The sequence below is a fragment of the Schistocerca serialis genome, chromosome 8 (assembly GCF_023864345.2).
Source record: "Schistocerca serialis cubense isolate TAMUIC-IGC-003099 chromosome 8, iqSchSeri2.2, whole genome shotgun sequence".
NCBI classification, from domain to species: domain Eukaryota; kingdom Metazoa; phylum Arthropoda; class Insecta; order Orthoptera; family Acrididae; genus Schistocerca; species Schistocerca serialis.
In genome coordinates, this window is record NC_064645.1 from 307,792,090 (window position 1) to 307,807,714 (window position 15,625).

At 38.2% G+C, this 15,625-nt stretch overlaps 1 protein-coding gene across 1 annotated transcript in view; it reads right to left on the reverse strand.

Moving 5' to 3' along the window:
• The window catches only part of LOC126416990 (uncharacterized), a 335,028-nt gene that overhangs the window by 239,749 nt on the left and 79,654 nt on the right, over positions 1-15,625 (reverse strand). Inside the window, exons 9-10 of the mRNA XM_050084875.1 lie at positions 4,561-4,703; positions 1,687-1,989 (exon numbers count right to left, since the gene is read on the reverse strand). Coding sequence (XP_049940832.1) covers positions 1,687-1,989; positions 4,561-4,703 — 446 coding nt within the window. The remainder of the gene's footprint in view (positions 1-1,686; positions 1,990-4,560; positions 4,704-15,625) is intronic.

The following is a 15,625-nucleotide window of genomic DNA, read 5'->3' on the forward strand; positions in this document are numbered from 1 at the left end:
TAATGGAAAAAGGAACTGTTATTGTTTTTATACACAGGTCATCAACAGATCAATTCACTTTGTTTTTATGAAACCTGGAGAGCTTTCTAAATGAAACTAAAATTCAGTCAAAACACACAACTGTGCTTAGTAACTTTGATTTAAACTGCAGAACTGCAGGCACTAAAAGAAATCAATTGACAAGCTTCTTGATCTCATATGAACTGCTACCAACAAAACAAGAGACCAAGAGACATGACCAATGGAGTGAAATGACAATGGATTATCCATTTGTTGACAAATGTTTGACTATGACACTCTGACAGACACTGGTTTTTTAGATCACAATACAATTGAATATATTCTTATGATGTGCTTAATAATAATTGTGGGGTAAATGAAAACTATGTCATGAGAAGAGTCAGGAATGAAAACAACAGAACTTTCAGCTACATGCTATGTAAATTAAGATGGCAAAAGATTTCCCAGGACTGTGTCAACAAAGCATCTGACACATTTTTCTGTATGCCTACTTATAAATGTTGCTTTGATGTTGCAATGACAGTGAATAAAATAAAATTTAATGTAAAACCAAATACATGGAAAACACTGGACATAAATGAATCACCAGAAACTCTTAGAAAACTTAATACAACAGCAGAACAAAATGCAGCTTTAAAACTGTATTTAAGAAACTACAAGAAGATATCAAGGAAGGTTGCAGTAGAAGCAAAAAAGTTAGCAAATGACTGAACTATCAAACAAGGAGGTAATGAAATGAAATCAGTCACCAAGGTTAATAAAAACGTGAGCAGAAATAAAGTAAGGCACAATAAATTCACAAAAAATGATCAAAAATGATTAGAAAGTACCATAAAATGAAAGAATGTTAATGGATAAGTCAAGCCCTAGAATCTTTCTGGAAACCCAAATGATTCTTGTAGTGGAGAATTTGAAATGAGAAAAACTAATTAATTACTATAAATGAAGAAAATATTTTCTTTGACAATGAAGCTCCACAGAATATTAAAGCTGTGTGGCAGGGTGAAATTGTAGGAGGAAGTCTTTACACTTTCAGGTGTCACCTCATTGGGGACATAAGACAGGAAAAAACACAGAAGTTTGGATTCTGCAAGCTTAGCAATTTCTTTTCATTGCTCTAAAAGTGAGTTTATCAACAGCAGTAGGGCCTTACAATGACTTAGTAAAATATTTATTGAAATGTGTAATTGATTTTGACTCAGAACTTTAAATAAATATACTCAATACACTGTAATTAAACCATAAAAATAATTCATTGTACCAAACAAGGATACAACATGTAACTTCTGCCTGAAAAATCATAAACTTTGGCATTTTTTGAAGTGTGCAATGCCATATTCCCATGATACTAATTCTGAGTTCCACATGACACATTAGTTTGAAAAGGCTAAAATCATGTCCCTTTGGGAGGAATGGTGCCATCTATGGAAGCAGCAAGGAAAACAGTAACCCATTATCACACAGCACAATCAGGCTGATCACCAGGCATCAAGTTTTTTGGATTCTCACACAAATTTAGTTCAGAAGTCGATGTTTTGTTAGTCTTATATTTTTTCTGTTTATCAGCCTGTCTGTTATTGCTAGACCATTACTGGATTGAAGGCATCAATACCTGTCAATTCTGAATTACTTTGTCTGTATTATAATGATTACAACACAACTCACCTTTCTGTACTGGTGGTATCTTCTGGTTCCAGAGTAAGGATGTCCCCCAACTTAAGCTCTGCTGATAAATCAAATGGCTGGAAACCAGGTGATGATATAGCTTCCCACCACACAAGACATCCTTGCTCTGCTCCCTTTACAATGCCTGAGATGGTAACCACATCAAGAGGATTTACTGCATGATGTGTACTCTGTGACAGTATCCTAACTTCTGGAGGGTGGCCAGGCACAACCAACACAGTGACTTCTGCACTGTCAAAGCCTTCTTGACCCACTTTGTATACATTTGCTGTCATTTTGTACCTGTATTTAGTGAAAATATATTATAGTGAACAAACATATCATAACAAAAAATGCAACATCAGTTTACATTAAGAACAAACAAATTAAGTGTATTTCACAAACTAGCATATGGTAGATGTATTTTGCAATTTCATTTTAGAGAAGTATAGTTTTCAACAAAATTCTGATCCAAGATAGGGGATCAATACTGCAACTATTAGTTCAGTACTGTAAACCTGATGACCAATAATATCATATGTTTTGATGATCATCACAGTTCACAGAGTTGTTCCTTTAATGTCAACTTGCACTGCTGGATATATGGCTACCAGACCCAATTTAACAAGTAAAATTAGGAAGCAAGGTGACTGTCATTGCAAGTAAATGTACTTGTGTGTCTGATTGTGTGCAAAAGAGTATGTAAGATAAACAAGAAAAGAGCAGTAGCTCAAAAGCTAGTAGTGTCTTTGTGCTGTTAGATGTTTCTGTTTATTATTATTTTAATAGTTTTAGGGTGCAAAATTGCTGAAGTCATAAGTGTGAATACGTGTTTCTAGCAGTATGCATTATTCAACTGCAGGAGAGTGGTTGCTTTCCCCAATGTTTATTTATTGCATTCATCCTGGCATTTCCATTACTATAAAGTGCTCCACTCAGAAATTACTGTACAGCAATGTTTTTAAATGCTTTCATTACAAGCAATGTCTCCGCTAAATCCTTTCTTCCAGGACTGCTGGCCTTAAAGTTTCATAGGAGAGCTTCTGTGAAGTTTGGAAGGTAGGAGATGAGGTACTGGCAGAAGTAAAGCTGTGAAGATGCTTGGGTCGCTCAGTTGATGGAGCACTTGCCTGTGAAAGACAAAGTTCCCAAGACTGAGTTTCTGCCCACTACACAGCTTCAATTTGCCAGGAAATTTCATACCAGTACACACTCTGCTGCAGATTGAAACTTTCATTCTTGTAACAAGCCTCAGACTGTGGCTAAGCCATGTCTCCACAATATCCTTTCTTCCAGGAGTCCTACTCTTGCAAGTTTCACAGGAGAGCTTCTGTGAAGGTTGGAGACGAGGTACTGGTAGAGGTAAAGCTGTGAGGGCAGGTTGTGACTTGTGCTAGGGTAGATCGGTCAGTAGAGTAGTTGCTCATGAAAGCCAAAGGTTCTGAGTTTGAGCCTCAGCCTAGCACACAGTTTTAATCTACCAGGAAGTTTTGTATCAGTGTATACTCCACTGGAAACATCCCCCAGGCTATGGCTAGGCCAAGTCTCCACAATATCCTTTCTTCCACGGGTGCTAGTCTTGAAAGTTTTGCAGGAGAGCTTCTACGAAGTTTGTAAGGTAGGAGATGAGGTACCGATAGAAGTAAAGCTCTGTGGATGGGTGGTGGGTCATGCCTGGGTAGTTCAGTCATCGGAGCACTTGTCTGAAAAAGGTAAAGGTTATGAGTTTAAGTTTTGGTCTGGTACACAGTTTTAATCTGCCAGGAAGTTTCGTATTAATGCACACTCTGCTGCAGTGTGAAAATCTGATTTTAGAGCAGTACTGTCACAAAAAAACAGGATCTATTATTTTAGTAACGTACGTTGCGTCTGTGATCTATCGTGTCATATAAGATATGGTAAGGGACTGTAAGTGACCACTTCATGTCACCCTGACGTATTTCTTGTAACATATAATACAATATTAGTTAGGAGATATTATAATGAACATTATATCATGTAATAGTCTCTTATTCTCTTACACTTCATCAGCATCAGAATGCAGGTGTTGCCACACAGTCTCGAACTTCTTGTATAATGCTCTTTATAGCATTTTACTAGATTATTTCTGAATTTCTGGGAACTGTGTGCCTTCAAGACCCACTTTGGCCCACAGAGTTTTATGCCAGCAAGTTCAATGTCAGAGAACACAAGTTTCCATTGACCGATTACAAAGATAGCATAATGCAAAAAGCACGGCCTCAGCCTATGGTAATGTACTGTCCCAACACCCTCCACCCAACAGTTTCCACCCCCTCTGTTTTGTCATCTCCTCCCCATTCTTGTCTCCCACCCTGTTTGTTTGCCAATCTCTGTCAATGCATCTGCCTGTCTCTCCCTGTTCCTCTCCTTTCCTCCTCCTCAATTTTCTCCCCACCTCCCCGCCCCACAACCTTCTAAGACTGTGCCTGTGGGCATTCTAGTCCCTGCACACTCCACCAGATAGCGTTTGTCTCTTTCCCCACTTGTACACTACTATCCCTTCCCCTTCTCTGCCCCCTCTGTTGCTGCTTTTATCCCATGTGATAGTTGCATTCTGCCCCAAGATGCTGCAGTTGGCGGTCATGTGTGTATGAGGTGTGCTTGCTCGTAGGTATGAATGGTGTGTGCCCCTCTTCTGCTGATGGAGGCTGTGGCCAAAAGTTTTATGTAAGTGTCTTTTAACTGTGCCTGTCTGCAGCTTAATGTGTCTTCTTTACGGTAAGTAGCAATCTGTCTTTTCCTACATTGTTGATAATGCAAAAAGATTAATTTTTGTAGCACAAGAATAAAAGACATGACGATCCTGTAACTGTTGATAGTGTGTTACTGTCACAGTAATATACCAATACTCACTCTCCAACAGCCAGAGTTCCTTTTGGCAGCTGAAGAACAGGTTGAGACATAGCTGCTGCATACTCCTTCTCTATAAAACGATCATGATGGCCAGCCAAAAGACAAGAACTGCCATCTCTCAAAGACAAACAACACCAAATAACCTGTAAAAACATTTTGAGAAAAAAAATATAATTTGTACATTATCACATACACATTCAGGAAAACATAAATGATGAAACTTTTAGCGCAAACACACTATTCATATGTTCTAGTCACAAGGTGATTTGCTAAATATATTTTCATGAGATAGTAGGCAGCTTTCTTTGAGTTTCTACCTATTTACATTTTTCCACATTTCCTACACACTTCCAGCAGGCAGACAAAGTTCTGACTACTCAAAGTACTCCTCATGGCAAACACTATTAACCTGACCTGACACCGAAACCTGAGGAGTGTTGCTGTATGGGCCTGACATGTATCTTTTAGGCAATTTCTTTCATCGATAAACATCAGTTTTCTTTTATCTTACCAACAAAAGTATGTTGTGTATAAACTTAAATGAAGTACAAATCTGAAGGCAGGGTCATCAAAGTTCAAACTTAGTAGTGAAAGCACATTTATTACCAACACCAATGTAGACCTGGAACAGGACTGACCTCCTGGATGGTGAGTGCAGCTATTTATACAAATATTGAATACTCTAGAATGCTGGTATTTACATAAACACTGAACACTGATGATTATACAAACATAAACTATTTCAAGAACTTTCCAGAAACAATAAATACTAAATAACAAATAGTTTTTTGTGATCTGGTTTGAACTGGCATTGATGCTAAATACTACCCTGCATGCAGCACAGTTTGTGGCATTGTTCTCTCCCCTGTCAGAAGTTGTCATTGAAGCCAACTGCAATACCTTGGATATAGATCTCGTCAATGATTCTCTGTCTAACAATGCTGGCAGATATTCATGTTCTGGCCATGGTGTTACATCCCCTTCACTATGATAGAGAATTGGTGGCATTCCCTCTCAATGAAGCTTTGCAATCGTTGAGTGGGTCTTCAGTTTTCTTGAACCTCCCTTCATTGAACTGTGCCTCTGCATTGCAGCAGATTTTCATACAGAGAGCATGCATGATGTCTCTGTACTTTTCTTTTCTTGGTGAAGGATCATAATACCTGACATTGTATGTGATGTCGAACAAGTGATAAACATACAACACAGAACAAATTAACATTTCGTTAACTCTTCTGGTAGTCTCACTTTCTCTAGCAAGTAAATATGACTGGAAGTTGTTGATGTCCTAAACAACTGCAAGGCACTCTTTTCTTAGTAGCAGAGTAGTTCATCTTGGACTTGGGGAGCACTCTGGAAGCAAAAGCTATCCCCTTTGCAGCACCTTCTGGAATTTATACAACAACTGCCACTGTCTCAAACCTGCTAGGATTGTGGAAGTTCTGTCTCAGCATTCTCATCATACAGTGCTAGAAATGGAGATGTTAACACCTCCTTAAGGGCATGAAAAGATCTTTCTTGTGCCAATTTCCAGGAAAATTTGGCATCTCCCTGCACTAGTGCTTGCAAGGGTTGTGCCTTGGTACAGAAATCCTTTACAAATCACTAGTAGTATGAGTACATTCTGAAAAACTACCCACATCCTGAGTATGCAGAGCAATCAGAAAATCTGTGATAGCTCTTATTTTCTCTGGATCAACGCATACTCCATTTCATTCATGCTGATGCATGTGTGGGCTCACAAGTCACTGAACATTTATTTGGTGCATCAACAAGAATTAGGAAATACATATCTGTCCATACAGTCATATAGATAGGTCTTGTCCAAGAGATAGCAAAAGAACATTCAATACTGTTCTGTCCTTCACCTGGCATATGTTACTCATATCCGGGATCATCATAATTCAGTCCGTAATGTCACATATGTGGGCTCAGTCTGGGATAGTTCACTGTGAACAGACTTGGTAAGGCAGTGCAGAACTATGTGTCAAGCCAGTTCAGCAATCTGCAACAAATATGTTGCAAATGTACCAATGTGACAAACATCTGAGCAGTGACCAGACAACTGTGAGATGGAGCTGTTACCTTTGCGTAGCTGCTACCCCTGCCACCGTCCAGCTGTATCTCACACCACACTGCAATGACCATGCCATACTTTGGTAGCACAAGTCACCACAACAGAGCATCCAACAACAGCAGCAGTCATCAGCAGCAGAGTCACAGTCATGACAAATAAGTTAAGTGTAGCAGCAGGTGCATTATTTGCGTGATTGTCAGTTCTTTTGCTACAAACAGCAATGCATCACAAAATTAAAAAGTCATGATTGTGAGTCTGTAGCTAGTGGAAGTGAGTCTCAGAGCCCGCAGAGACAGAGGAAATGACTTTGAAAGATATACTCCCTGATGATTCAAATCAACACCAAAATAAATTAGTCCATGGGGAATTAAGATAGTTCTATGAGGAGTAAAAATGGATTCTTCTATTGGGTGGAGGGGTGTGTGGGGGGGGGGGGGGGGGGAGGGTTTAAAATAAATTAAGAAATGAATTTAAAAATTCTATGGGGAATGTAGAAAAATGATTTGGGTGGTAAAACCAAGAGATTAAACAATCAATTGGAGGATTTAATAGTTATGTTTGGGGAGGTGGAAAGGAATATGTTTACCAGAATTAATATGGTTGAGGCTGAACTGAGAGCTGAGATTCTTTCAAGCAAATAGATATGGAACACTAGGGATAAAGAGACTAGGCGAGCTCTGATTGTGGCTGGCAATGACGAAACAAAAACTTTAATAATGGGTGAATTGTCAGGCACAAAGTGTGGTAGCTGTGAATAATGGTGAAATTAGCAAAGTGATCAGTAGAGTAAGCAATTTAGGATTATGCAGTAGTTTTGGAAATAGGGAAAAACCTTTTCAGTAAATACCATGCTGTGGATTTTCTTGCAGCATGCAAAGACTGTTTCATTGAATGGATGACTAATCAAACTGGAATTAAATTTGTTAAGTGATCATTTGGGGATTCTGCTCAGACATGGACAAATCTGTGTCCAGATCAGTTCACTTCAATATGATGTATCTGAGTAATTATATTTGAATAGATATTGGAGTCAAGCTAAGCAATATCAATTACATAACACATTTCTAAATGGACCTGTGTACAGTGGGGGCATATAAGCTATGTACAAGTTCTGCCAGGAGGAAACAAGAAAATTGGTACATCTTGATAGGCTATTGAGGGTAGTCACTGACATTGCCACATTAAGGTGAAGATTACCTGTGATTTTACATTAAGAGTTAATACACTGCTCTGCAAATTCTATTGAAAGTTTCTCGGAGGACGGATCAGGCACTGTGCCATAAGCCAAGCATTGGGGGTAATAATCAGGGAAACATACTAAGGAATTTCCAAGCTAATAGAAATAATGGAAATTGGGGAACAACCCATAGGATCAGACCAGAAATAAATATCAGGATGAGAATTGGAGAGAAAACAAATAGAAGAATGTTCAATTATGAGAATATGAACCAGAGGGATCAATTGGAAAGTAATTACAGGAATGAACTAAGGACAATGCATGAAAACAGGGCTATGATTATGGACCAAAAGGCAACAGTGACAGAACTTAGAAAAATGAATTTTGTTCCAAACTAGGGTCAACTTTGGGCCAAGAAATAATGTAAGACATAGAACCAAGAAATAGGAAAATGCACAACAGCAGAGGTTTTTATAATAACAATAAAAGCAAAGAAGTAAGGGAAGAGATGATGGTGGGATGGAGTTAGTTACAGGAAATAATAATTTATTCGGAGGTTGGTTTAAGCAGTATGATAGGAGAAATGCTTGTATGAAAAATTTTTGTGGAGAAACTAGAAAGCTAGTTGTTGTTGTGGTCTTCAGTCCTGAGACTGGTTTGATGCAGCTCTCCATGCTACTCTATCCTATGCAAGCTTCTTCATCTCCCAGTACCTACTGCAACCTACATCCTTCTGAATCTGCTTAGTGTATTCATCTCTTGGTCTCCCTCTAAGATTTTTACCCTCCACGCTGCCCTCCAATGCTAAATTTGTGATCCCTTGATGCCTCAAAACATGTCCTACCAACCGATCCCTTCTTCTAGTCAAGCTGTGCCACAAACTTCTCTTCTCCCCAATCCTATTCAATACCTCCTCATTAGTTATGTGATCTACCCACCTTATCTTCAGCATTCTTCTGTAGCACCACATTTCGAAAGCTTCTATTCTCTTCTTGTCCAAACTAGTTATCGTCCATGTTTCACTTCCATACATGGCTACACTCCATACAAATACTTTCAGAAATGACTTCCTGACACTTAAATCTATACTTGACGTTAACAAATTTCTCTTCTTCAGAAACGATTTCCTTGCCATTGCCAGTCTACATTTTATATCCTCTCTACTTTGACCATCATCAGTTATTTTACTCCCTAAATAGCAAAACTCCTTTACCACTTTAAGTGTCTCATTTCCTAATTTAATTCCCTCAGCATCACCCGATTTAATTTGACTACATTCCATTATGTAGTAGAAGAAATTAATATTGGGGGTCTAGTAAGCATGATTGTTCTAGGCAAATCAGGAAAATCAGTGAAAGGAATTATGAATAAAAAGATGTTTCTAAAGAATGAACGAAGAGTTTATTACAAATCTGTGTCAGTTGCAGTGCATACAGTATATTTTGCCAACTACTTTCAAACCGACTGGTTGATTCTGAAGCCAAACTTACTAAGGCTGCACTGAAAGCACCTAATCTTAATGACAACTGTCTATAATTGGCAATACATGCACCACACATTGACAGTAGATAAATGGCACAATATACATATGCTCACTATACAAGTAAGAATCAAACAGAGAATTTTTATGAGAACATTACCGATGAGTAAACTGTTGAATTTTCAGTAACAGGAATATGAATAAAATATACTGCTGGGAATTACGGTAGGCCAGTAAGGAGGGAAGTAGTTTTTGATACATACATTAGTGGAGAAATATTTGATCATGCATTTCAAGTGGTACCATGTTTGAGCATAAATGTGGTGTCGGGCTCATACTTCCTGATTAAATACGAGGCAGGTATATACTGTAAAGAAATGATACTGGATATAAATGCTGGAGGTCACATGGAAAAAATTAAGTTTAAGAGTTCTTTGACTGGGAACGACTAGGTGGACAGCTTGTTTATAGAAGTGAAGAGTGCAGATGACGCAGTAAAAGAGGTAATAGGTTATAGCAAATCAGGAAATTACACTGGTGTATGTAGTAGATTCAGGATTTAGTACAGTTTGCTTTATTTTTTGAATGTTGTTATGTAATGTTGTTTTAGAGATAAGACTCATGTGAAGCAGTGAGATTGAGGTCCCACTACGCAAACAGTGGGTGGTATCTTCCTGTGGGGGTGTATTTGTTTTGGGGATATATTTAGTATGGAATTATGGATCTGGTCGATCAACAAGGATTAGCAAGTACATTACTCAGAAATAGCAAAAGAACATTTGATGTTATTCTATCTGTCATTTTGCATATATTGGTCTCATTTGAGATCATTGTAATTAAATCTGTAACGTCACAACCTACAGTGTTGATCAGTGTGGTTGTCAGGCATCTCAAATATTCTTCACATATATTCAAGTACTTGGCAATGTCATACAGACAGCAAAGACATGTCATCCATTTAAGATGTCAATGCAGGTTGTCCATTTATGTCCTAAGGTGGCTGGGGCATTACATATTCCAAATGGCTTAATTTTGAACTCATGGAGACTACCCATAAGTTGTGAAAGCAGTCTTTTCCTGGTCAGCCTCATCATCCTTGATTTGTCAGTAACCTGCGTGCATGCCCACAGCAGAGAAATACTTTGGTCCACTCAAGCAGTCTAGGTTGTTATCAATGTGCAACTCTGAATAGACATCCCTAATCATGATTTTGTTGACTTGTCACTCTTCAATTCAGAAGTCCCATGTCCATCCATCTTCTTGACAAGGACCACAAGGAAGGACCAAGGACTCTCTAAAGGTTCAATGATATTATCTTGCAGCATTTTCTCAACTTCCTCCTGGATTATTTGTCATTCTGCTGGTGATACTCTATATGAGCGTCGGGTTACTGGTGGATGATCTCCACTGTTGATATGGTATTTTACCATGGGTCACTTGGTCTGTCTTCCCTCCACTCTGGATTTGAAAGCATCTGAAATCTGACACATTGTTCCTCAGTCAGGCCAGATCACACTTGCAATTTGATAGTGCCTTCCTCCCTGCATTTTCTGTAGTGGTAGTGAAACACAATTTGCCCTTCCTAGACTGATTCAGCTGTGCCTAAGCACTTAACTTTAGGGATGAGTTGTGACTGCTCACGACAATCAGTGATCCAAAGTTGTCATTGACCACCTATAGTGATTACAATCATCAGTGGCATACTGATTTCTTCTGAGAGCCTGAAAAACTTTGCAAATTCAGCAAAAGCTACACAGTTTAACTTAACATCTCAATTGATGAATGGCACTCATCTCGTCAACGATGGTGGGATAATAATGATTCAATGGCAAACAACTGTCCAGAGCAATCTCTGTTTTGTGTGCTTGTTGGAATAGTTTTGTCAGTCTAGTGCTCAGATTTTCCATGGCCTATAATCACTCATGAGCCTGCAGGAAGTCCCCTCTGAGAATAGCATTATGACTACATTCTGTTAAAATGACTAATTTGAAGGACTGTGTTTAATCACTGATAGTTATTCTTGCAATAGAAGTTCCTGTCGTCTTGATGCCTTTTCCACTTACGACTCAGAGCACAATTGTTTTCTTATGATAGAACACAGCCTTCTTTAGCTGATGGCAGCTAAACAAGCAGCTGGTACCTCTGTAAGGTAACAGAAAATGGCTATGGCATGTTGGGGAGCAATCTTATCCAGAGTATGGTGATGGACTTCATCCCAACTATAATCGTATAAGTTTTGGTACTAACCAATATAGGCAAACAGAATGTGACGACAAAACTCCCAATAAAATTAAAAAATGAAGTTTCTGATGCAACAATACAACAAAGAATTCTTACTGCATGCTGACAGTCATGGGAAACCCTTTTCCACATACATTTGTGAATGTATACATTCAAAACATTCTGTTTTTGTGAATTATAACCTGATGCCTAGTTAACTGCCTATGGAGGAGAATATTATCACTAAGACAATTCAACCAAAGGAAGACGATCATGTTGTGATTGTAGGTGGTAGCAATGATGGGTATGAAAATGAAAGCAAGACTGTCCTGTGATGTTTTCAAAACATAATGCCAAAACTATTTAATACAAATGTCAGTCATCATAACTGTGCTAGTGGAACAAGATCTAACACAATGGTCATGTATTAGTAAAGGACTGTTCTTCAATTCTGGGCTAAAAAACTGTGCAATAAGTTTAATTATGTTCAATTACCAGAATTAATAAAATGAAGCATGACGAACAATGCAGCAACAGACTGCATGTAAACAGAAAGTGAAACGTCAAGTTACTTTCTCAGAACTGTGCGACAAAGCTGTTGAAGAGGAGGATCCAGTTGCCCTAGACTACAACCACAAGACTTTTTCAGAATGAAGGACCATAACACTGGTGTCCAAGGATGCAGTTCAAATGTGCCTGAGTCTTGTTCATTTGAAGAAAGGCAAGATTACAAAATAAATGACCAGTCACTACAGTGCAGTACTAGGGACACAGCTAATACAACATGTTCTTGCAAAAATTGCAACCTAAATGAATGTGATTTGTGCAAAATGTTAAAACAACAAAAATCACTCTTAAAGGTTGATGCTTTTAAAATTTCATTATGTCAGATACAAATACTCATAGAAAAACACTCACCACTTACATTGGTAATAACTAAACACCGATTGAAATCCAGTGGTATAATACATTATAGATTATAGGATAACTTAATAGCAAACAGTTACTGCTGGCAATGCCTTGTAGACAGTGCTATGACAATTTATGTTAGTAAACATACAGCATTCAAAAAAAATCTTTTCTTGAACACCACACCACAGAAAGATCAGTTGAAATGACTGGTGTGTTTCACTTTATCGGCCTTTTAAGTTAGCTAAGCATAATTCCCAAATGTGGATGTAATGTGCTTTATTCAGACCAAAGAAAGCAGGTGTTGACAGGTGTGAAAATTACCAAACTATCAGTTTAATAAGTCACAGCTGCAAAATACTAATGCGAATTCTTTACAGATGAATGGAAAAACTGGTAGAAGCCGACCTCGGGGAAGATCAGTTTGGATTCTGTAGAAATGTTGGAACACGTGAGGCAATACTGACCTTATGACTTATCTTAGAAGAAAGATTAAGGAAAGGCAAACCTACATTTCTAGCATTTGTAGACTTAGAGAAAGCTTTTGACAGTGTTGACTGGAATACTCTCTTTCAAATTCTAAAGGTGGCAGGGGTAAAATACATGGAGTGAAAGGCTATTTACAATTTGTACAGAAAGCAGATGGCAGTTATAAGAGTCGAGGAGCATGAAAGGGAAGCAGTGGTTGGGAAGGGAGCGAGACAGGGCTGTAGCCTCTCCCCGATGTTATTCAATCTGTATATTGAGCAAGCAGTAAAGGAAACAAAAGAAAAATTTGGAGTAGGTATTAAAATCCATGGAGAAGAAGTAAAAACTTTGAGGTTCACCGATGACATTGTAATTCTGTCAGAGACAGCAAAGGACTTGGAAGAGCAGTTGAATGGAATGGACAGTGTCTTGAAAGGAGGATATAAGATGAACATCAACAACAGCAAAATGAGGATAATGGAATGTAGTCAAATTAATTCTGGTGATGCTGAGGGAATTAGATTAGGAAATGAGACACTTAAAGTAGTAAAGGAGTTTTGGTATTTGGGGAGCAAAATAACTGATGATGATCGAAGTAGAGAGGATATAAAATGTAGAATGGTAATGGCAAGGAAAGCATTTCTGAAGAAGAGAAATTTGTTAATATCGAGTATAGATTCAAGTGTCAGGAAGTTGTTTCTGGAAGTATTTGTATGGAGTGTAGCCATGTATGGAAGTGAAACATGGATGATAAATATTTTGGACAAGAAGAGAATAGAAGCTTTCAAAATGTGGTGCTACAGAATAATGCTGAAGATTAGATGGGTAGATCACATAACTAATGAGGAGGTATTGAATACAATTGGGGAGAAAAGGAGTTTGTGGCACAACTTGACAAGAAGAAGGGACCGGTTGGTAGGACATGTTCTGAGGCATCAGGGAATCACAAATTTAGCATTGGAGGGCAGTGTGGAGGGTAAAAATCATATAGGGAGACCAAGAGATGAATACACTAAGCAGATTCAGAAGGATGTAGGTTGCAGTAAGTACTGGGAGATGAAGAAACTTGCACAGGATAGAGTAGCATGGAGAGCTGCATCAAACCAATCTGAGGACTGAAGACCACAACAACAACAACAGGTAGACATAGTAGTGTAGTTGGCCAGACTGGTCCTAATGTCCTCATTACATTTGATGACTTAAACATGGATGCAAATTCAAATAGTGCAGTAAGATTATGACCACCTGAGTGTATAAATTCAACTATGCCAAAAATAATGAAGTTTGTTATGCAAAAAAACTCTGCATAGATCAAATACTTAAAAATAAATTAGCAGAGAGGAAATGGGATTCTATATACCAGGTGAAATGGTCTGATGACAAATGGAATGAGTTCTGTTCAACACTGTTGGACATTATAACTACTGCTGTCCTGCCAGAGACACCCAAAACATACATTAAACATTGCAAGAATGCAATTAATCCTAGACTGAAACCCCACCAAGTCTGATTAGGTTCGGTTATTGTATGCATGATCTAAATCTGTTCTATAAAGCTACTATACTACAGATTTCTAAGTAAAAATACAATCAAATAATGAAAACTTTTAAAATTTAAATTATTGACTTTAGAATGCAAATTAACTGCAAAGCAACAGAGCACCCTGATAATAAAAGTAAACATCCTGAGAGTTAACTGACAAGTACCGTTGAAGGTTCCATGACAATAAAACAGCATAAGACATGATTGTAGCATTGTGAAGAACACAAATAATGTATGAAGTATTTTTTGAGAACTATTTCTTAAAAACTATTTCACTGCTCCTACTGACCAACCAACCCATATTACAAAATGGTTCAAATGGCACTGAGCACTATGGGACTTAACATCTGAGGTCATCAGTCCCCTAGAACTTAGAATTACTTAAATCTAACTAACCTAAGGGCATCACACAGATCCATACCCGTGGCAGGATCCGAACCTGCGACCATAGCAGTCGCACGGTTCCAGACTGAAGCGCCTAGAACCACTCGGCCATTCCGGCCGGCCAACCCATATTACAGATGCACACATTGAGTCCCCATGCCACCTCACGGAATGTAATGAGGTTGAATTTATAGAAGTGAATGAGCAGGAAGTAGACAAGGTAATACACATTACGAAGAAAAGAATTCATCTGGATGGGATGGCATACCCAGTGCAGTTACTACAGTGTGCTTGAAAGAAATCTCAAAACCTCTCACCTACATGATTAATTGCAGAATTAGAGAAAACATGTATCCAGCTGTTTTAAAAATGGATATTGTGAAACCAGTGTATAAAAATGTAAATAAGGTAGATGTCTTTATAACCAATTCTTGATTTCAGTAAGATATTCTAAATTATTATTCTGTCCAAGTTTAGTGTCCCATTCACCATACACAAACTGCAGCTTCTTCCATGAAATGTACTGTCAAGTGGACCAGAGGATGCAAACTTCAGGTACATTTTCAGACCTGACAAAAGCATACAACACAATAAACCATACCTTACTTAACAACTGAAGCCATATTGTATGGGGATCCATCCATGCACACACTTTTTTAATCATAAGCAATGCGTTAAACTGAAATACAACAAACTAGAGGGAAAAATTTATAAACTTTCGCCCCCCTCTCTCCCAGTGGCAGGATGTACCACAGGGCTCAATCCTTGGTCCCTTATCTCTTCCTCATTAACAACCCTACACAATCTA